Here is a 23,235-nt window from a genome sequence, read left to right as displayed (position 1 = left end):
GAAGATTAGTTAGACTTTTCCATTTGGTTGCTTTTTTTTGTTGGGGGCAATAAAGGGAGTTGCTAGAAGGAAGGTCAAAGGGCATTCTAAGTAGAAGAATAGCATCAACCTAAAATCTGGACAGCTGTAAATCGACTAGATTAATGCTTCTCTGACCTTACCTCTATCATCATACTATAATATGGACATTACGTAATGTGTCTCATTTTTAAGGTACCTAAGTTCTTTAAGAAAATAACCATTTCTCTTTCCTCTTTGTCCTCACGGTACAAGAGTTTTAACACCCAGCACAGAAGTAGGTACAAAGATCTAACTTTGATCTAAACAGCAGCTGAAGCAAATAGTTGGAAGCATGGCAAGAAATAAACCTGAAGAGATCAAAAAAATAAGATCCATAAAAAAACAAAGATCCTATGAACCATGATGAGGAGTTTTAGACTTTTTCCAACAGGCAATGAGAAGTCATTAAAAGATTTTAAGATTTTTATTTTTATTTTTTTATTTTTTTTTAAAGATTTTATTTATTTATTTGAGAGAGAGAGAGAATGAGAGATAGCACAAGAGGGAAGAGGGTCAGAGGGAGAAGCAGATTCCCCGCTGAGCAGGGAGCCTGATGTGGGACTCGATCCGGGGACTCCAGGATCATGGCCTGAGCCGAAGGCAGTCGCTTAACCAACTGAGCCACCCAGGCGCCCAAGATTTTAAGATTTTTAGAACAATAACTATAAAATACAGAGTAACGGGTTAGGAAGCCTAAGATTAGAGTCAGGGAAATTAATTAAGAGGATAATATATAGTATTTATTTATACAGACACACACACACAAACAGTATATATAGTATATATACTATTGAGAGAATAATTATAGTATTTTAAGTGGGAAATTAGGAAAGCATGAAGTAAGGAAATGATGAGAAAGTCCGAGAAAAGAAAACTAGTTTCAAACATTAAGGAACTGCAAACATGTTAAAACTGCAGTCTGGAAAAAAGGAACTATTAAAAATTGGTAGGATTTCATGATACTTTGCATATTAAAAATGCATAAGCTTCATGAAACTGGATTCATGTCTGCCTTGTTCACTCCTAAATCTCCAGTCCCTTGCAAAGACTCTGATACATAGCCACATAGTAAATGCTTGTTGAATGAATGCCAGATAACTCGGAGGTTGAGAAGGCTGGACGGAGGGTGGAGCCACTGGCAGAAAAGCATATTCAGAGGAATGATGAAAGATAAGCAGGGAAACAATTTAGTCTTAAATATATTAAATGTAAGTTAAGCTGTAAGGTATACAGGAGGAATTTACAACAGGATACAACATTGGAAAATAGTCTAAGAATTCGTAGAGATAAAGCCATGGGAAAGGGGACAAGAACCACACAGAGAATTTATACAGAAGAAAAAAGAACCCCCCATCATGATCATAACTTATTATTCTAGTACCTGTTGTATAACAGGAGCTTGTACTCCACCAGGCTGCATTTGTGGTATAACTTGTTGTTGGAGAACCACTGATTGCTGAGGCTGAAAGATATACTGGGCACCATTGGCTGCTCTGACTACTTGAAGAAGCTGGCCTAAAGCAGAAAGTATGTATTACAAGTTACCATTTTAGCAGTGACCATCTCAAAAAAATGAATTCATAATGAATGTCAAGCCACCAAAATCCCCTAGAAATGATCAAGCAAGAAGTCTAACAATTAAGGGCTGCCATACACAATAAACATAATCCTCACCTTCTCTCAGTTCCCTCCATGTTCAAATACATTGCTTAAAATGTTTTTCCTTACTCATCATCCCTATAAAGCTCTTTTCCAATAAAGTTTTAACAGATTATGAAAGTTGATTAGAAGTTTAAATTATCTTTACTAACATGTTAAGAGTCATGTAAGAGCAGTAAGATCATATGTTTCAAGGGCTGTTTCTTTTGAAAGCTCTGAAGACATGAAAGTGTAACAGTTCATTAATATCTTGAGCCAAAGCACCAGGATACTTAGCTTCAAAATGCTTAAAACAAAAGTTTGCTGAACCAATTATCATTGCCACATAATACTGAGTGTATGCCTGGCTTAAACACAGAGAAGTGAATCCCTCTCTTTATTGTTTTAGATGATACAGAATCTTCAATTAATTAAAAAGCAACAATTATATATTAATAAAATATGTAGCAAGATAAACCTCTAGTTCTTTAAAAATTTAGAATCTTATTAACAAAATAACAAGAAATTCTATAATTAAAATTAGAGAGAATACTTAACATCCATGTAAATAAATTCTTCCATTAATATGCCAAAAATCACAAGTAAAGTTTGTCATTCTATGCAGAGATATTATGTAAAACAGAATGCAATAAAATACTATAGGATTTAGTTTGATATCACAAATTCATTCAAATAAGTTTAACTTATATGGCAGGTTAAATGTGTTTAACAAAAATCTATGTAAATATTTCTATATAATCATACTTATTCAGTAATAGGATTCTCATTCACAGATCAAAAGCTCAAGCACAATTTTCATCTTCTCTACTACAGCCTCAGCAGTAATTATTATTTAATGTGCTACAGTACTCAATATTTTTTAATAACCTAAGTCAAATGATAAAAGAAATACTGATTTTGTCTTTCTCTGAGGCCAAAACAAAGACTAGACGTTACAATTTTCTGAGTTATACATATAAATAATGGTTCCGTTACTCCTCATTACCTGAATTTGTTAATATCTGCTGAACAGGCGTCACACCTGCAGGGAGTGCCAAGGTAGCAGCTGTAGCAGCAGCACTCTGAAAAAAACAAAGGAAAAACAATCAAAACCACATATGTGCATAACGGTACCTCAATTTATCTCTGGCACATTTTCATAGTATTTGAAGTTTATCGTTTAGTATATACCAAAATGAAAAGTTTTAACAAGACTAAATCCCATTTTATAAAATGATACAATGAAGATCATCTAGCCTAAATGCCTTCCTTAAGTACTTCAATGAAGTAGAATAATATAATTGGGGTGTTTTTTCCCCTGGAGAATGCGCTCTAAGGAAACCTCACACATACACACTGACACTGCCATACCATTATAAAATATCCATTCCATTATTTCTTTTCCTACTCTATATCCTCACTCCCAATTCCCTGTTGTCAATTACAGTTGACCCTTAAGCAAAGCAGGGGCTAAGGGCACCAACTCTTCACACAAGTGAAAATCCACATATAAACTTTTGACTTCCCAAAAACTAAATAGCCTACTGTTGACAAGAAGCCTTACCAATAACATAAATGGTCAATTAACACCTATTTTGAAGATTTTATTTATTTATTTGAGAGAGAGAGAATGAGAGATAGCACGAGAGGGAAGAGGGTCAGAGGGAGAAGCAGACTCCCCACTGAGCGGGGAGCCCGATGCGGGACTCGATCCCAGGACTCCAGGATCATGACCTGAGCCGAAGGCAGTTGCTTAACCAACTGAGCCACCCAGGCGCCCAACACCTATTTTGTATGATATATATATTATCTATTGTATTCTACAATAAAGTAAGCTAGAGGAAAGAAAATATATACCTTATTTATCGAAAATAACCATATTTATATCAAAAAATCTGCATATAAATGGACCCATACAGTTCAAACCCAAATTGTTCAAGGTCAACTGTAATATACTTTAAGTATATTAACAGCATATACTTTAAGTATCTTCATTTTAGAATTCTTAATATTTTTAATTTATACCAGAATCAACAGGGCTTTAAGGAAAACCTTGTATCAGAAGGCTGAGCTTGTAGAGCTAGCAATTCTACGATGCCCTAAGATGACAATATTGGCACTATATGTAGGTGAAACATACATTAATAATAGTTTTATTAACACAAAAAACATCTAAAAATCTTAAAAGTCACCAACTTTAATTTCTACATTTTAAAATGGAGATAGTATCTGACATTTAAGTCAAAAAAAAAAAAAATACATGGGTGTACTCTGAATCTCTTTAAATCCAGGATAAATTTTTCATTTACTGCTTCTGGAGATTTCTCCCCCCTTTCCTCCAAAAGAATTACACCACATTTTTACTGTTTTTTTAATTCTATACTCAAAGTAGTTCCATGCATCTCACTGTAACTATATATAGAGGTAATTTTTCTCCCTCATCCTTCAATCTTTTGAAAGGTACCAAGTCTTCATATACCAATCTAACACATACGTTTTTAGAAACACCTCTATTTGGTAAGCTCTGAGAAATAAATTTAACTGTGCTCTGAAGATGCTAATGCCAGAGAAGTCAACAATTCTTGGAAAATTATACGCAAGTAGGTTCATGACACTACTATCTAGTCTAGACTCCACATACAGTGTTCTAAGAAAATGTGCTTCTTGTTGCCATTTGATAGACCTAACTAGTTTCTACATCTAAAGCCTCAAATTCCCACTATGTCCCCAGAATCCAGCTATAGCCCCACCAGGTTCTTCTCATTTTTAAATAAATCTTGTCTGTATAGACAAATGAAAGGTAATTTAAGTCTAAGGAACACATTAACAACCACTTACTACTGAGAAATTCTATTCAGAAATATTAATATTCAGATTTTATAAGATTAATAGATCTCCCTCTACTGGCAAAATGACAACTGTAGTTTCTACACAGCATACATGACAAAATAATCACCTGCACACCTCTTCACATTCAAGATGTTATCAATAAATATCTGTTGAGTGACATACCATACACAAACCATCTTTTATCAATGCCTACTGAAAATTTCTTCTTGTATTTTATGAAACAGCCTTAAAATGAATAATGCATTAGAGCAATTATTTCAAAAGAGAACCTGCAAAACTGGTTTGATATAAGGTCCTCTTTTGTAGGTTCCCTGAAACAGCTTTCTCCCTAATATATTATCACTATCCTACATTCTTATTAAAGTACATAACTTTTCAATGTTCATTTCCAAAGCATGCCTAACTTTTTTTTTTTTTTTTGCATGCCTAACTTTTAAAAAAATCAAAACTGGAATAAAATCTTGCCATCTGCAATGACATGGATGGAGCTAAAGTGTATTACATTAAGTGAAATAAGTCAGTCAGAGAAAGACAAATACTGTGTGATCTCACTCATATGTGGAATTTAAAAAAGAAAACGGATGAACATATGGGAAGGGGGAAAAGAAAAAGAGGAGGGAGGAAAAACAAGCCATAAGAGACTCTTAACAAAAGAGAACAAACTGAGGGTTGATGGAGGAAGGTGAACAGGGAATGGGCTGAAGGGGAATGGGTATTAAGGAGGGCAATTGTTATGATGAGCAATGGGTATTGTATGTAAATGATGAATCACTGAATTCTACTCCAGAAACCAATATAGCACTGTATGTTAACTACCTAAAATTTAAATTAAAAAAAAAGAAAATGGAAATCAATCAATCAATCAAATGGGTATCTTCGACTCGGGAATAATAATTAAAACAAACAAAACCAAAAAACTTTTATTTGTAAAGAACCTACAGTGACTGTACTTCAGAACATATAAAATACATGGAGCAAACACTGAAAACATCAACTAAAATACTAAAATACACATAAATGCCAACACCTTTTATTGATAGATGTTTCTGACCTATGATCTGTTTAAATACATGCTCTTCAAAATCAAGGAGACATAACAAGTAAGAGAAGGACCACTAATTTTGCCCCAGTCTCTTTTAAACACTATTTTAATTCAAAATTTTCTTTCAAACACTTAAAATTCTTAGAAATCATATGGGCCTACTGCAAGTCATTCTACAAAATTTTCTGTTTTAAAAGGACAAAAGTCAGAGCGCCTGGGTGGCTTGGTGGTTTAAGTGGCCGATTCTTGATTTCGGCTCAGGTCATGATCTCAGGGTCCTGGGATCAAGCCCTGTGTCTGCCTTTGTAGTCAGCAGGGAGCCTGCTCCCCCTCCCTCTGTCCCTCCACCTGTGTTGTGTGTGCACATGCTCTCTTTCCTTCTCTGTTAGATGAATAAATAAATCTTAAAAAACAAAAGGACACAAGTTATTCCCTAGGAAACAGTCTCAATAGCATAAACTGCAATATAGATCCTACAGTGAGACTTTCATTTTTAAGAATGGAGGTTAAGAAATTTGGGGCCTTAGACTTGAAATGGAATTTTCTGAATGATAAGAATTCTTGTGATTCCATGATAGGCTGGAATTTTGTGATTTTTATGAAGAACTGATTCCAGCAATCTGAACTACAAGGACAAATAGATATCCTTGATTCTTTTGTGAATTTAAAAACTGTAATTTCTACTATCATGTAGAAATTTGTAATTCTGTAAAGCTATAAATTTGTAAGGCTGGTATATTTAAAAAAGGAGTCATTTGTCTAGTACGTAAGCCCTGTTTCCTATCTGGCTTATCAATCACAGATGAGCTTTGAGGTTAAACTACTCATTACTCACCAAACAGAAGTGATTTTTTAAAATACTGCTTTTTCAGGGCACCTGGGTGGCACAGTCGGTTAAGTGTTCAACTCTTGGTTTTGGCTCAGGTCATGATCTCAGAATTGTGAGAGCAAGCCCTGAATCAGGCTCTGCCGTTCTGTGTGGAGTCTGCTAAAGATTCTCTTTCCCTCTCCACGCCGCCCCCACCCCTCTCTCTCTAAAATAAATAAATCTTTGAAAAATATATATTTTTGCTTTTTCATTAAAAAAAAGATCTGGAAAAAATCTCATTGCTAGCAGTAAGAGATTTTTATAAAAAGTGATTCTTGCCTTTAAATGAAAGATTTGGATGTATTTAAGAATGTCAGAGGTGAGACTCCACTAACAGTCTATTTATTGTAAACAAAGAGAAGCCATTTATGAAAAAGTGCTGAAATAATTATTCTAATTTAAAAAACTTTAAGTATATAGGTAAAGATTCTCTAAGAATCTGAAGTAATTTTTCTAATTTTAGTTATATGGTACTGTATTTGATGGGAAATACTACATGCCCTAAATGAAATTTGAAAATTTGAGGACTTAAATGTTCAGTGAATATCCCTTAGAAATACCAAAAGACTAATGCATAATAAACTCAACTGGTTAAAATGTATTTTAAAGTAATAATATACACATTGTAATAAATCTTATTAAGCTATGCTATGGTTAAATCAGAGCAAAAATTTTTAAAGGTTTGGTCTTAAGAACAGTTACCCTGAACTATCCAAACAGTTCATTTTCATTTTTAAAGTTTATAATTCTTAGCATTCCTGACCTCTAGTAATTAATGGGTCTTCTGAAACAACTATAATTGGCACATTATGTTTGGTAGGTCCCCTAAACCCATTTTCCAAAAATAGCTTGGGATGAAATAGCTCTCACAAAGCATCCTTCTTTTGGTATTTTCAACAGAAAACTGCATAATTTTATGAATCTCTCTGTCTAAATATCAAGTTAAACTTTAGATCTGCTGCTAAATCCAATAATTAGGAAACCAAATAAAACAGCCATTTTGTTCAAGTTTTGAATAAACTTCAGGTTGTTAACACACAACATACCTGGGCATAATCACAATTTTGAGTTAGAATAAGTAGAGCCAAAATGCTATGTTCTGAGTCTTACCATGTTTGATGCATTCATATGTTGTATCAGCTTAGAATCAGGAACTATAACTTGTGGTGCAGCAGCTATTAAAAAAAAAAAAAAGTACAAGTGCAAACAAGGAACCATGAGGCTGTTTCATAATCCTAAGAATACTATACAATGCTGAAAACTTTTTTCCTGTTTTCTGCATTCAAATGCATTCACCTGTTTGATACCTCAGACTGTTATCAATTTCTACAGCAAATAACAGCTGTGATATACCCATCTTATACTGGAAAACATCAATTAAAAAAAAAGATTTGAATAACAACACCTAAGGATATAAAGGAATTTGGTAACATGAAGTAGTGAGATACCTAATACATACATATATATGTGTATATATATACATATATATATACACATATATATATGTATACACACACACATACACACAGCTCTGTGCATTCTTAAACTGGAAATTTTCAAACACAACTTAATTGTCTTGTTAACTCAATATTGTTTTGCTGATACACTACTATCGTTAAATGAGTTAGTAACCCATTAAGAATGAGCCCCAAAAAACTATTAACTAGTTGTCTTTAATCTACATAGCCCTCTTCTCCCATTTGACAGTTGCCAGAATCTTAAGTTACTTCCACCAACTTTTTAAAAAATATAAATCAGAAATAATAGCAATGTTAAAAAAAATGAAAGAAAGAAAGAATGGCAATGTTACATAAGTATAAAAGGAGTTAAGTGTTTGATTCCGCAAATTTCAGAGAATAAACAGATAATCCCATTATCCTAATATTCTCTGAGTGAAGAAAATCAAATTTTAATTTATGATGACCTAAAATCCTAGTGCCAGGCCTGAAGGCAATAGGAGGAACAGTCATCAAAACAGATCAAAAGGATAAAATTATTTGATGCAGGTATAGAATAAAACCAAATATTAAAAGTCTTATTTGGTATAAACAGTAAAAAAAATCCAAACAGACATTTCTACCATGCATTACTTACTATATATCACTGTCAATTTTAAGTCTTATATATTCTCAAGATACTCTCAAATGAGGCAAATGGGTAACTAAACCGTTACCTTAAAATAAAACTTTTCATTTATCTTCATTCTCCTCTCCAGTAACAAGATTTACAAAACTCAAATGCTAGGGAAGTTTCATAACTGAATACATATGTCTCAAGACAGAAAATACTTATTACATGTAACAGACCAAACTTCCAAGCCTTCTCAGGGCCCAAATTTTCCTTAGCACTGAAATGTTGGAAGAAATGAAAACCTTTTATAAAGCTTCAGTGAAACAAATCTATAAATTTACTTGCACAGTACAAAGCACTATGGACACACTCTATAAATACTTCGGTTTTTCTTACCTCTAAACTAAGTAAATAAATTAAGATATGCTATATATACATACTCTTCACTTAAAAGAAATCTAATTCAGTCGATTTACACTTAAAGTATTAGGGAATTGAAATTTCAGACTGCCACACTTACAAAACTCCCCCAGTGTTTAAGATATATTTATAAAAACCAAACTTAAATGTCTGAAGAAATAAATCAATTTCATAAAGAAAGTAGACAACGATTTTACCATATAAAATAACGAAACCCTTAGTAATAAATCTTTATAGGTCTGATGTATTTTAGGAAATCCACCATTATGTAGCCTTCTCAAAAGAAAATAGTAATACACTTATATCATCTTAGGCTCTCAATTAGTTAACTACTTGTTTATCATTACTACAATATAGAATCCATGTTTTATACAAAATTTGTACGTAAATACAGAGTCAATAGAAAGGGAAAACCTACAGTATTTCTCTTCTTTGGAAAATGACAAATTTCATTTCCAAGTTGTAAGCAGAAAAATATATCCAGTCTCACCTTGCTGTGATGCAGGAATAAGGACCTGCTGGGTCTGCGCTTGCTGAGGTACCGTCTGCTGTGGCTGAGTTTGCTGATGGTGGTGGTGGTGGTGATGTTGCTGTTGCTGGGGTTGATGCTGCTGCTGAACTTGCAATAAAAGCTGCTGTTCTTCCGAATGAAATCCATCTACTGCCCTAGACTGCATTAGTTTATTCTCCCACAACTAAGGCAAAGAAAAGTAAGGAAGATTCTAAGTGAATGTTAGTGAAGATAACTCTGAACATATGGACAAACCATATTTTACTAGTCTGTTTATAAAATTCTTTCATTTTCAAAACTGATAAAACCAATCTCTAATAAAATAAACCTCTAATTCTTACCCAAGTATATACAATAATGAAAATTAACTTTTAAAGTATCAAATTTATTTTTTGCTATTTTAGAGTAATGAAGAATTTTGTTTCTTTTTATATCTTCAAACTTTCTTCAGTAATTCCTTAGTAATTCCAGGCAGAATTTCATATAAGCAATTTTTTAATAATCAAAGATTATCCTTTTTTAACATCAAATCAATTCTTAACTATTTTCATGGAAGTCTCCCTTTAATGAAATATCTAATTTTTAAATTATACATGTAAAACATAAATTCATCCTTTCTTGATCTGAACATTGAGAAACATTACAGAGGCAATCCTCAGGTTAGAAAAGCCTAACTTTCAATCTGTCTGATCCTACACAAAAAAAAGAAACAGCAATACCTAATGCTTTTAGAGGCACTCTCAACCCTCCACACCTTTTGAAATTTCCCCTATCTTCCATCATCACAAGGAATAACAATCCTTTTCTGCTCTGCCACTTCTCTAGTTTCTCCTCTCACCCTAGGACAGCTATTACGATGGAGAAAAAAAATGAGACACAGGCAAAAGACAGAAGATAAAATATTTATGACTATTTCATACTTTTCCCTAACACATTTCCTCTCTACCAGACTTAGTGTTCAATCTGGAGAACCTCAACCCTTAAAATAAATTGCCCAAGAAAGAAACAAACTATTTTTTAAAATATACAAATGAAATGTAATTCAGTTATTTTGGGGGCACCTGGGTGGCTCAGTCAGTTAAGCGTCCAACTCTTGATTTTGGCTTTAGGCTCTGCAGTCTGTTTACCCCTCCTCTCCCCCTCCCCGCCCCCACTCTTGAGCACACATGTACTGTCTCTCTCTCTCTCAAATAAATATTTTAAAAATAATAATAATTCAGTCATTTTGTACACAAGCACCTAGCACCTACACACACTGTTTTTTCTCCTAGGATATGCTCATGGAATACTGCCTAACACACCTGAGACTTCTATCAGATCCTTCAAAAAGGTCCTTTTACCATACTCACAATGATTTTTATCATCTTCCAACACTTCCAACTGTTCTAGAAATTCTATATTTGTAGCTACATGCTAATAACATTTCCAGCATATCGCTAATGGCTTGCTAAAAAAGTAAACTAAAGGTCAATCTCCCAAAGCAACCATTCCCCTTAGCAAGCTCAGTATTTAGATTTGCCTGAAGCCTGTTCTTATAGAGATAGTAACAATCTCTCTCTCACGGGTTGTTGTAAGGACTCAGTAACATATTTGTGCAAAACGTTTATCAGAATCTAGCATAAACTCAGGGAACAATAAATGTTAGTTTTCATTATTACGGTTGTGGTGCTATTAATAGTGTAATAGAGCATTACACCAGAAGTAAGAAACACAGTCCTGGTTTGGCCACTATTCAGCTTTGTGGACAAATTATGTATCTTTCTTGGGCATTTTCCTCTTTATCTAAAAAGAGGACAGGGTGCCTGGGTGGCTCGGTCATTAAGCGTCTGCCTTCGGCTTAGGTCATGATCCCAGGGTCCTGGGATCGAGTCCCACATCGGGCTCCTTGCTCAGCGGGGAGTCCAGTTCTCCCTCTCCCTCTGCCCCTGCTTGTGTCCCCTCTCTCGCTGTGTCTCTCTCTGTCAAATAAATAAATAAAATCTTTAAAAAAATAAAAAATAAAAAGAGGACAAATTGAATTACTTCTAAAATCACTTCCAGCTAAGAAATCTAAGTCTCTGAAAAATCTCAAATTAAAAACAGCTAGAGTTCCTCCTAAGGTAACAATTATTTTCCAAGAGCTCAAGTTGTATCTGGTTCATCTCTGTAGAGTGGGCATCTAGCATAGCACACAGGACAAAACGGAAACTTACACACTGAATAAAATACATTCCAACTAACATATTATATACAAAGGCTCCCAAACAGTCTGCATTTACCCAAAACTTCTACACTTCTTTTGTCTGTTCTAAAACAAAACAAAACCTAGCCTCTGGTAAGCCAAAAATCAAGGTACCATTGGATACAGCTGTTTAAACCATGATTTTTAAAAAAATTTTTTAAGATTTTATTTATTTATTTGACAGAGAGAGAGACAGTGAGAGAGGGAACACAAACAGGGGGAGAGGGAGAGGGAGAAGCAGGCTTCCCACTGAGCAGGGCAAAGCACTGTTCCAATCTATCCTTACTGGTATGGCCCTGGTTCAAGTCCTTTCCTCCCACCAGTACTACCATAAAGTGTAATGACTAAGCCCACTGAGCTCCCCACATCAAGTCATAAATTCTGCAAATAATTCCTGAGATCTATGTACTAGACACTACTAGAGGCACTGAGAACAGACAGTGAACAAACCTGACAAAAATCCTCCTCCTCACAGGGTCTACATTCTAATGAAAACTTGCTCTTCCAATCTATCCTCTCTAAATCAGTGGTCCTCAAAATGTGGTCATCAGCATCACCTGAGAACTTGTTAGGCATACTAATTCTCAGGCCCCACGCCAGACCTACTGACTCAGCAACTCTAGGGATGGAGCCAAAAATCTGTTTTAATAACCCACCCAGGTCACTTTAATGCACGCTATTAAAGTCTAAACCAATGCTTTTCAAAGTGCACATTGCAACCCATTAGTAGGTTGTTAAAAGTCAATTTAATTTTTTTTTTATTTTTTGGTATATGTTATTGAATTAAAAAGAAAATGTCAGACTGTGCCTCTATCAGGTCAGACTCTCTGGAGCAGAGGTCCAAAAATCTGCATTTTAACTAGCACCCCAGAGAATCTTTCTCACGTAAAGATCAAGCTCCTTAATACAGAATTATGTTACTTCTCTGCTACTATAATTTGCATTCTACTTTCCTAACAGTGTCCAAGTACTTGCAGTTCCCTGAATATACCATACATAGCTCATGTCTAAATCTCAGTAAACTATTCCCTGACTAGCAGTCTTCCCTCACGATTCCCTAAACAATGGTAACGTCTGTCACACAGCCTCAAGAGAAATCACTCACTGCCTCCAAACCCTAGAAATATTTCTATCATACTTTTCACACTAAGTCTACCTTCTCTACTGAAGTACGAACTCCTTCAAGGCAGAGACTTATTCAGGAGCTAACAAAATGACTAAGAACTTATCAGACATTTAGTAATTTCAAAGAAGAAAAGGGAAAACAAACTTGTTTTCTAGCATAATGTTTCTCTGTAAGGATGCTACTGACATTTTGGCCAGGACAATTCTTCATTGTATAGGGTAGTGCCACAGGAAGTGTACAGAAAAAACAACATTCCTGGCTGTAGCCGACTAAATGCCAAAGGTGCCCACTAGTCATTAAGACAAGCAAACATGGCCCCACACATTTCCAACTGCTGGGGTTTGGTAAGGAGCAGAGGAAAAAGGGGTGTTGGAGTAGTCTATTGAGAAGCCACATTTACTAAGTACCAAATACTGTCCTAGGTAACAGTGAAAATAAAAATATAGTACTGTACAAATACTTAGCATTAAACTTATAATATCAAATAATATAAAGTTCAAATCGGCTGTTTTGTTTTAATCCAATTTATTTTAATTGTATTTATCAAAATACGCTGTTTTTTAAATATCAGCTATTTAAAATAAACAATGCAATACTGTTTTTGGAAACAGTAATCATGTTAATACTACTGACAACAATCAAGAATACTGAATTGTTACATATTTATTTATTTTGCTTAGGAAATAGAAGAACTCTATTTTTATAATACTATTTTCCCTCCAACACAGTAGCTATTATTTCTGTCAATCCTGTTTCATCAATCTTTGCCAGGTCTCTGAAATTAGACATGGAGAAAATTCATTTTCTGTTCCCCAAATGGCTATAATGTACATCTATAGATCATATTAACTAGATTAATCCTGTATTGTATTCTTACTGTGCACTTTGCGAGTAACTTTACACGTACAGACTCATTTTTACAAAATCCTGTAACACATTGTTATTATCTCCTTTTTACAGAGAAAAACCTGAAGAAGAGTTAAGTTAGATAATTTATCCAAGACCACCAACCAGTAGCAGACAAAAGTGGGAAATAATCCAGGCAGTCTGACTCCAGTGTTCCCAGTTAGGGAACCTGGATGCTGAGAGTGAAGACTGAATGTTCTTTAAATTCTACACCCTAGACCCCTCGCTTGCCTCATCCTAATCCCAGCTCTGGTCCAAGTTTTAATCTCTACACTACATTGCTGCTATCACAAAAGGTCTAGTCACAATTCCTTTTTACTGGTAAGTATTGTATATGTCATCTGGAGACAAAAGGCCTACATTCAAGTCTCTACCATTTGCTAAATGACCTTATCAAAGGATATTCCAAGTCTATTTTTTGATCTATAAATTTGTGATTAAATCTACTATTTCCTGGCAGTTTGCCAGGCTAGAAATTTGAAGAATTCTACTTTCACAAAACATCTAGCTCCTGAATAAATACAAGAAAACTGCACTTCTGGGCTCCCTTGAAATGGGGTTGGGGATAAATGAAGTAGAAAACAATAGATTATTGTTCAAGTTATGACCCAAGTATTTATATATAACTAGAGTATATTTAGAATAATGGTTCTCAATCAGGGGTAGTTTTGCCACCCAGGGACATTTGGCAATGCATGGAGACATTTTTGATTGTCAGAAATGAGCAGTACTACTGGCATTTAGTGGGCAGAGGCCAGGGATGCTGTTAACATTCTACAATGAACAGAACAACTCTCTGCAACAAAGAATTAACAAATGACAGTAGTGCCAAAGCTGACAAACCTGATCTAGAGAGCAATAAACTGAGTTTCAGATTTGTCTCCAATTGAGGAAATTCTCACTTTATTTTATTCAGAAGAGAGATCATGTTTTATATATACTTGCTGTTTAGATATGGATAGGTCTAAGTGTAGAAATGAGGATGATTTTATCATTCACTTTGAATAGGATTTGTATTTTTTTTTTTTTTTTGAGAGAGAGAGAGAGAGTGAGAGACAGAAGAGCATGAGAGGGAAGAGGGTCAGAGGGAGAAGCAGACTCCCCGCTGAGCAGGGAGCCCGATGCGGGACTCGATCCCAGGACTCCAGGATCATGACCTGAGCCGAAGGCAGTCACTTAACCAACTGAGCCACCCAGGCGCCCTGAACAGGATTTGTAGACTGTCATCCCCACCTATAATTACTCACTAATCCAAAACACAATTTACATTCAAATACAGATTAAAGACTATCAAGACTATGTTTTAGGTGTTTTTTTCTATCTCCCATAGTTTATACATTAAAGTAGGTCCAAAGTGTTTCAAGATAACCTCTGAGAATTGGGTTGACTTTTTTTTAATTGCCTCTCTTCCAGCATTATCTAGTTAAACTTCAAATTACATGCACAGTCATTACTCATCTTAATTCATCATCTAATTCACCATTGTATCCTTTGCAGCAGTGGTGAAATTTTTGATAAAAGTCTGTGAAACAGCCAAAAAGTGGGGAGGAAGGGACTAGAACTAATGACAAAGTCCTTTGTAAACCATAAAACGCAAAATTAATGTTAGTTTTTGTTAGCAAGAATGTCTAAACCTATAGAGTCTAATACAATATCTACCAGCCACACATGGTGATTTAAATTGCAATTAATTATAATTAAAAATTCAGTTCTTCAGTTCCATTAACTACATTTCAAGTGCTTAACAGCCACCTGTCACTAGTGGTTACCATACTGGAGGGCACAGATATGGAACATTTATCACCACAGATAGGGCACATTCTGGAAATTCTAAGGGGATCCTGAAGAAATTTAGTACAGAGAATTAAAATAACATAAACTCAATTTAGTATAACAGTTTATTTTTTTTTAAAGATCTTTTATTTATTTGACATAGAGAGAGAGCACAAGCAGGTGGAGTAGTAGTTAGAGGGAGGGGAGAAGCAGGCTCCCTGCTGAGCAAGGAGCCCAATGTGGGGCTTGATCCCAGAACCCTGGGATCATAACCTGAGCTGAAGGCAGCTGCTTTACCAACTAAGCCACCTAGGCACCCCAACAGTTTATTTTTAAATCCAGTTACAACCCACAATAGAAGAGTATGCTCCATCTGAAAAACAGCAAAAATATTAAACTACTTTGTTCTGTTAGATTCTGGAGCCATGTTTGTTATTCACTAATTTAATTAAATATTTCCTGAATACCAACCACATATGCGAGGCACTGTGCTCTACAGAGGCTAGGGATTCAAAGTAGAATAATTTGCCATTTTTATCATTAAAAACTAGCCATCAAACAAATCAATGTATAAATATAATATTCATATATTATATACATTATATATATATTACACTAATATATATTTGAACTGTCAAATGTAATAAAAATACAAGTAGATCTATTTATAATCTCAAAGACATCTCCTTCTCTTTGGAGAGAATCCCTCGATTCTACTGGGACCAGTAGGAAAAATCAATTCCCCACACTTGTTATCTACAAGAGTAGATAACAAACAACCTGGATTGACTACTAGTTTGATTTAGGGTAGATTAAAGACTTTGGAACTGATTTTCTACATTTAAAAATGTTGTATCTTCTACATAAGGTCAAAGTACTTCAAGGACAACCATTGTATGAGTGTAAGATAAACTGCAAAGTATTTGCTGTACATAACACAAAGGAATCTTATTCTCTTATTCATATCCTGAGATAGATACTTTATGCTATTTAAGCAGTTTACATTGCCATTCTTCCAACTCAGGCCTCAAGAGTTGGCATTCTTTCACTTGTATTTTTGGATGCCTACTCGTCACTTTTAATAACCATTACATTTCTCTCAAGGTAAATACAAATTTCATTTCACTTAAATGTATGTATTTTTCCGTCCTCACACAAGCAGATTCTTATCAAAAACTCCACAGAAGTTACCCACAGATGCGTAAATACTCTTAAGATAGATTTCATCACCATAAAGGAGAGGTTCACTTTATTTAAAATAAGTTCCTAAACTACAGCCTCCACACTTCCACTGAATAGATAAATGATAACAAAACAAATGTTCTTAACATTAACTGTGATTACTTATTTGTACATAGTCCTCAAGGAGCTCAATAACCAATTTCTAAGCCAGCAGTTCTAAAACTTTTGAGTCTCAGGATCCTTTATCACTTTCGAAAAATTACTGAGAACCTCTACGAGCTTTTATGAAATTATAACTAAGTTGGGTTTCTTGTTTACAAATTCATTTAAAAACAGCAATGTATCCATCATGTTAACATAAACAACACATTTTTTAACAAAAATAACCAAATCAAATTTAATGACAAATAGCTTAAAGGAAAAATAGCTGGATTCTCCTATCTGCTTCTACAACCATCTTATTGCTTTGGTTGAATACATGAAGAAAATCTGTCTTCGCACACCTAAAACAGTTGGGAAAAGAAGTGTTTTAAGTGATGGTTTCTTTAAAGTTAGCTACAATGTAGAATCTGAAACCATACACCAATGAACTTTCATACTTTTATATTAAAATCCATTAATTTATCTTTCACTTTGAAGGGATTTTGCAACATCATGCAGTGGTCATTTGGAAAATATAAGTTCAGTGAATTATGCAATATTCCAAATATTAACACATTTCATTAAAGAATATCAAATAATAGCATTTCTTAATATTAACAGTGATCTCATCTTGACTCTTCAGTACACATCTTTTTAATATTCACTGCATCAAAATGGGAAGCATACATAAAGCACTGTGCATATGGAGCAGTTATCTCAAGGGAAAATACTCAATGCATTTGAGTAGCAAGTTTAACTGGCCACTTTTCATAGAATACAACTTTTACTGAAAATATGACAAACTATGATTATTCAGACTTGGGCATCTGGCCAACCTCATGGACCTACTGAAACAATCTGTGGGGAAACCTCAGGACTCCACAGACCTTATTTTGAGAACCACTGTTCTGAGCAATAAGGCAAAAATATTCCATAATTTCATGAGTCATTACAACACCAAGAAAACACAAATGCTAAATAAAAATATCTAATTATTTCTGCTTAAATCCAAAGAAATCCAAGAGACAGAAAACCAGGTCCCAATGTCAAACACATCAGAAACCTAATATTTGGCCCACATAAAAAAAATCAGACTTAAGAACATAAAATTCTTTTATCAAGCACTTATTTCATCTCCACAACATAAACACTTTTTAGAATACAGGTACGTTAAGACCATAAAAAAAAAAGGGGAAAAAAACAAAACTATAGGTATGTCAAATAATTAAGACCATAAATATACAATGTTAACAGTCCATTAGTAATAGTGAATGCTATTGCCAGGCACTGTGCTTAAGCACTTCATATGATTATTATATTTAATCCTCAAAACAAACCTGTAAGGTAAGTCTGACCAATTCCCATATCACACATAATGAAACTGAAATACAGTGTGCCTAAGAGCAGAGGAAGGATGGATGGTAGAGCTATCTAAAGCTAGCCTCCTTCACCTACCCACATACTGCCTCCTGCAGCAAAGTTGAATGCTCATCCCATGGAAAAATTATGGATCAGTCTCTGGCTGAAGAGAGTATTTTAAGAAAAAAAAAAAAGTATGACTATTAAAATAACAAGAGGCAAACTCACAGTTTTTAGTTCCATAAGAACTTGTTCATCAACTCCATCATCCAAAAAGATGTCTCTCACATCATTAATAACATCTTCAATCACAGATCTGTACAATTTAGGCTTTAAAGGAAAAATAAAGAACTTGGAAAAGATCATTTTTCACATATTCAAAACAAACTAAATATAATACCACAGTCATTTTTCCAACTAATCAAAATTTATTTTAGAAGATGTAACTTTAAAGATATGGCCATCCTAACAAACATCATTTGCTTCAATTAAAATGGATTATTTTATGACTGCATATTTTAAAAGAAGTCTTAAAGACTAATGCAATTCATATACAGTAAGTCCTTACATATACAAGGTCCACACAATTTCCAGTTATAATTTCCTATGATGCTGTTATAATCAAAACACCTAATGTGACCCAAAAAATAGCCTTATGGGTTGCTAATATCTGGTTCCTATTATTCTTTCCTTTGACTTCTGTTAGATCTCACAACCTCCTCACTAAGCCTTAACTTACGTCCTTCAGTCATTTGCCTGATAACATCTGCAATCTAATTTAAAAATCACGTAATTTCTATTTTCTGTCAACCAGTCTGTGCCTTTAAGCTACACCATTAAACTGTTCATATACCCACAATAACAGGTCTTAAAGCCCCAGATGAACAAGGCACACCGACTTTTCTCAGAATTTCTTTCCTTCAACTACTGCCCAGACGATGCCATGAAATAGAATCATGGACATCCTCAATGTTTATTTTTCTAATTATTATTACTATCATTGTTGGTATTACTTGGGAAGGGTTGGAGGGGAAGATTGTTTCTAGAAGGTTGCCAGAAGAATAAAAGGAGAATAAATGTGAAAGCACTTTCAAAAGTATAAAGTATTTTTTAAAAATCAAAAGGTAATAGTAATTTGCCCAACCTACAACCTATTTTTCACATGTTAAGCAAGAAGTCTGCATGTCAGTGTGATAAAACTAGAGCTATCTTGTTATAAATCCTATCCATTATCACAGTTAAGGTTATCAGCCTTTTTCTTTTAATGTTTGTCATTATTTGTGTTTTATAGCCCGCTAAGGTAAGAACTACTGGTTCTTACCTTAAGAACTAGCCAATAAAACCAAGGGTTTGCTTTCATAACCAAACCTCAAAGAGAAATGTTTCACTAGCATCTCTAACAGCAATATTGTTATCACAGGAGAACCCTCTAAGAAAATGTGTTCTTGCACTGCCAAAACTACAAATAATGAGTTCCTCTGTATAACTTACCTCAACCATTAAAATTTGCTCCTTTTCATCATAACCAGAAAAACAATTCATTTATCTGGGTTCTCACCTTTGCTATTCCATTCACTAACCTGCTTTATTTTACCAAATCTGCCTCTGTAAACTTTTAAGTTATTCATGTGCAAAATGTGAAACTCTATAGGGCCTCCTTATTTTAACATTCTGATCGAACATATAAGGAAATTGTCACTGACTATAGATTATCATTTTATCTATGGTGATTTAACCAATGAATTACAAAAATAACATTTAAAAAGTGGTTTTCTTTAAGCCAATACTACTACTTAATGCACTATAAAGAGGAAGTGTAATTTTAAATTGTTACTATGAATCTTAAGTTGATGATATAAATTATTTTTTCAGCAAACTGGATGTTTGGTGTTCTCTGAAGTCAATCACTCTAAAAATCTTCAGCTTGGAGATCCAGACATTAACAGCTACAAAACTTGCTTTCTTCTGGCGCTCCCTATTTAATGAATTTATCTTGTTTTAGGATTTTGCTTATGCGCCTTAGTTAACCTACAAGTTGACCATTTAATTTCATAAAAGCTCTAAAGGGAAATGTGTATTCTTCATGACATATACACAAAGAATAATTTAGCAGAACTGTTCATAAATTGGTAAGCCCCCGTAATACTCATGTTTTTAAAAGCATGGGGGTACATAGGCACTCCCTAAAATAAGCAATTTCCAAGTTATTATTTAAAATACTAAACCTTACTTAAGCCAAAGTTTTTGCCTTTTACAAAATACAGAGTAATTTACGTTTGTCCTGGTTTTCAAAACACAGATATTCCAAACTGGTAAACTGAAGAGCCATGACAATCACTATCTAATGATTATTTAGAAGGTTCCTTTCCAAAGTGTTAGTTCCCTGGGGGAACACTGGAAAGTAAATCAGGTTAACTTCCATCTAGAATATTAATATCCAATGAAATAAAAACACTGCCAACTTATAATTTTTTTGAGATCCAGTTTGCACTAACCCTCCTTACTCTCATTACTCACAATTCGCCTATACATAAATGTACTGTGGACATAAGGTCCTAGTTGAGGCTTTTAGGCACTTTACTGTTTCTTCAAAAAGCTTCGTGTATCCAACACTTAATATAGAAAAACAACGGCATATTAGAAGCTTTATTTCTAACATATATTCTGAATACTTGAAGAACAGAACACTACCAAAGTACCCTGCAGCTAACAGTTAATGTAGGAAGCATTTTTTTTTTTAATTCCCGACAGTAACACATTCTCCAATACAAAAACGATTAGACAACTGAGCTACAATTCTCTTTAAAAGCAAAAATAAAAATAAAAAGAAGGTACAGCAATTCTATTTTCCCCTAACAAAGACAGGAAACCCTAGCTGCTGCATCAAAACAACAAAAAACTTGGGACTCTGAAAGCTGCCCTTTTGGGTGCGAAATTACAGCGTAAGGAAAGGACCTAGAAATAAACTGAGCTCTGCACGCTCCTGCCTCTCGCCTCGGGAGCACGCACCTCCCAGCCCCGCTCTCAGCAGCTCTCACTATTTAAAGCCGGATCTAGTGTTTAAATGGAGAGGCGGTGACGTAGGCCTGAAAAGCACCTTCCCATCCTGGCAGAGTCTATATTAGAGAGCGGCAATGGCTCTATATAAACAGGGCAGCCAAAGGGAGGAGGACCACAAGGCTCAGGGACTGAAAAGCAGGGTAAGCGGCCGCAGCCATGATGGATCGACCCGAGTCGCCAACGGTACGGAGTCGGGCGGCCGCGGGCTTGTCTGCGGCGTTTGGGACCGGGCAAAAACGTGTTTTATTGTCAGAATAAAAATAAGAGTGGGGTGGACTAGTGATCACATTGCGTTGGTGACGGACAAGGTTATTTATGTGACTGCTTTTTGCAAACCTACGTGATCGCAAGTAACCAAAAAGGGACAAATGGGAAGAAGTAGGCAAATTTCAAGGCGAAAGCAGGGGCACTGTGACCACTGTAAGCTTTTTTTGTTTGCTTTGGTGCTTTTGCTAGTGGAAGATACGATGGGGGTTTTGCTTCCCCTTCGCCATTTTACCGATTCGGAAGGAACCGAGATAAGTGCTTTTCAACCTTCGTCTTTTTTTTTTTTTTTTTTAAGAAATATAAAATGGCCCCAGTGAAGGTTCCCTAAGCACAACCGCCAGAAACACCCCAAGTAACCCCTAAAGTAGCCGTTCACCTTCCACTGCATTGAAGTGGACCACTGTGGGTCTTAGGGACTCGCCCAATTCCCTAGACGCGGTTTTTGTTTCGAGGCTGCTCGGGGTGCCCTTCTCTAGACAGCGCGGCCGGGCCCGCTTCGGGGAGGAAGCGGTAGCTTCCCATCCGCCCACCCTCCCGGCGGCCGGGGTCTGGGGCCAGGGCCGCGCGCTCGCCCCGGCCCAACGGCCTCCGCGGCCCGGACCGCCCCGCGGCGGCCCCAGGCCCCGCCGGCGCCCCCGCCCTCCCGCCGCCACCGCCGCCGCCGCCGCCGCGAGCCCGAGGCGCCCCCCCGCGCCCGCCGCCCCGGCCCGCTCCGCCCGAGGCGGGAAGCGGCGGCGGCGGCGGCCGCGCGGGCGGCTGAGGAGAGTAGAGGCCGGGAGTCGCCGCCGTCGTCCCCGCCCCCGCCCGGTCCGGCCGTTGCTGCCGCCTGGACGAAGCCCCCGCCGGCCACCAAACCACGTCCTTACCACGGTGTTTGTATTTGCCGAGTTCGCCATTTCCACACACAACACAAACAAGAGGGGGACAAGCCCAAGAAAACAAGATAAAAACAAAACCAAAAAAGAAAACAAAACCAAAACACTCGGAGGGTGGCCCAAGCCACCGCAAGATTGGGGGTAAAAATTTCAAACAAAATCGAATCCTGAAAGAGTAAAGGGGAGCGGTGAGAGGAGGAGGAGGGGGGCAGTCCTCCCAGAGCTAAAAACCTCGAGAATCGCCCTTAAAAAAAAAAAAAGCCACGACCCTTCTGGGGTCCGGGGGGCGTTGCCGGCTCCCCACCCCGCGCCAAGGAGGGAAACCACCACCGGTCGCCGCTCCCCGCGCCGCCGCCGCTGCCGCCACCGGCTGCAGCTCCAGCCGTCCGGTCCGCCCGCTTCTCCCCTTTATATAGTGAGCCAACGAGCTGCGCGAGCCACCGCCGCCGCCGCTGCCGCCGAGAGACAGGGCGGAGGGGGAGGGAGGGGCGGAAAGGGCGGGGGCAGAAGTGGGCGGGGCTGAGCGCGAGACACCGCGAGAGCCGCGTGCGCAGGCGCGCCGGGGCGGAGGCCGCCGTGGGCCGCGTCGTCACGCGCCGTGGAGGGTGCTGGGCGGGCGGAGCCAGGGGACTGGAGTAGTCAAGTCGGTTTGCCCGCTCCCCAAGTCTCGCGTGATCACGTGGTTGCCACCCAGGCGGAAGTGTCCTACAGCTCTTTTAGGGTGAGGGACTTGTAAAGCATTGCTAGAAAAGGCATGAGTTCTGGTGACATTCCAGTCCAAAGTTACCTGGGACCGACTCTTGTCAAGTGTTTCTGCGTCTCCCGGCGCTGGAGAAGCTAGAAAATAGGGAAGGGGTGGTGGCGGC

The 23,235-nt window shown here is 36.7% G+C and overlaps 1 protein-coding gene and 1 non-coding gene across 2 annotated transcripts in view; both read right to left on the bottom strand.

The window, feature by feature from the left end:
* Nucleotides 1-22,824, bottom strand: part of GTF2A1 (general transcription factor IIA subunit 1) — a 44,716-nt gene extending 21,892 nt beyond the window's left edge. Inside the window, exons 1-6 of the mRNA XM_028097829.2 lie at nucleotides 22,361-22,824; nucleotides 18,396-18,497; nucleotides 9,439-9,643; nucleotides 7,569-7,633; nucleotides 2,705-2,780; nucleotides 1,442-1,575 (exon numbers count right to left, since the gene is read on the bottom strand). Coding sequence (XP_027953630.1) covers nucleotides 1,442-1,575; nucleotides 2,705-2,780; nucleotides 7,569-7,633; nucleotides 9,439-9,643; nucleotides 18,396-18,497; nucleotides 22,361-22,390 — 612 coding nt within the window. The 5' untranslated portion in view covers nucleotides 22,391-22,824. The remainder of the gene's footprint in view (nucleotides 1-1,441; nucleotides 1,576-2,704; nucleotides 2,781-7,568; nucleotides 7,634-9,438; nucleotides 9,644-18,395; nucleotides 18,498-22,360) is intronic.
* Nucleotides 8,287-8,430, bottom strand: LOC114208841 (small nucleolar RNA SNORA79). The gene has a single exon (XR_003609157.1). It is a non-coding gene; the product is annotated as a small nucleolar RNA SNORA79 (small nucleolar RNA).
* Nucleotides 22,825-23,235: the final 411 nt, after the last annotated feature.

This window comes from Eumetopias jubatus, unplaced genomic scaffold, assembly GCF_037043125.1.
Source record: "Eumetopias jubatus isolate StellerSeaLion01/CBP00866 unplaced genomic scaffold, mEumJub1_p1.0 scaffold_7, whole genome shotgun sequence".
Classification (NCBI taxonomy): Eukaryota; Metazoa; Chordata; class Mammalia; order Carnivora; family Otariidae; genus Eumetopias; species Eumetopias jubatus.
Note: the sequence above shows the minus strand (reverse complement) of the source record. Positions and strands in the feature narration are given on the sequence as shown.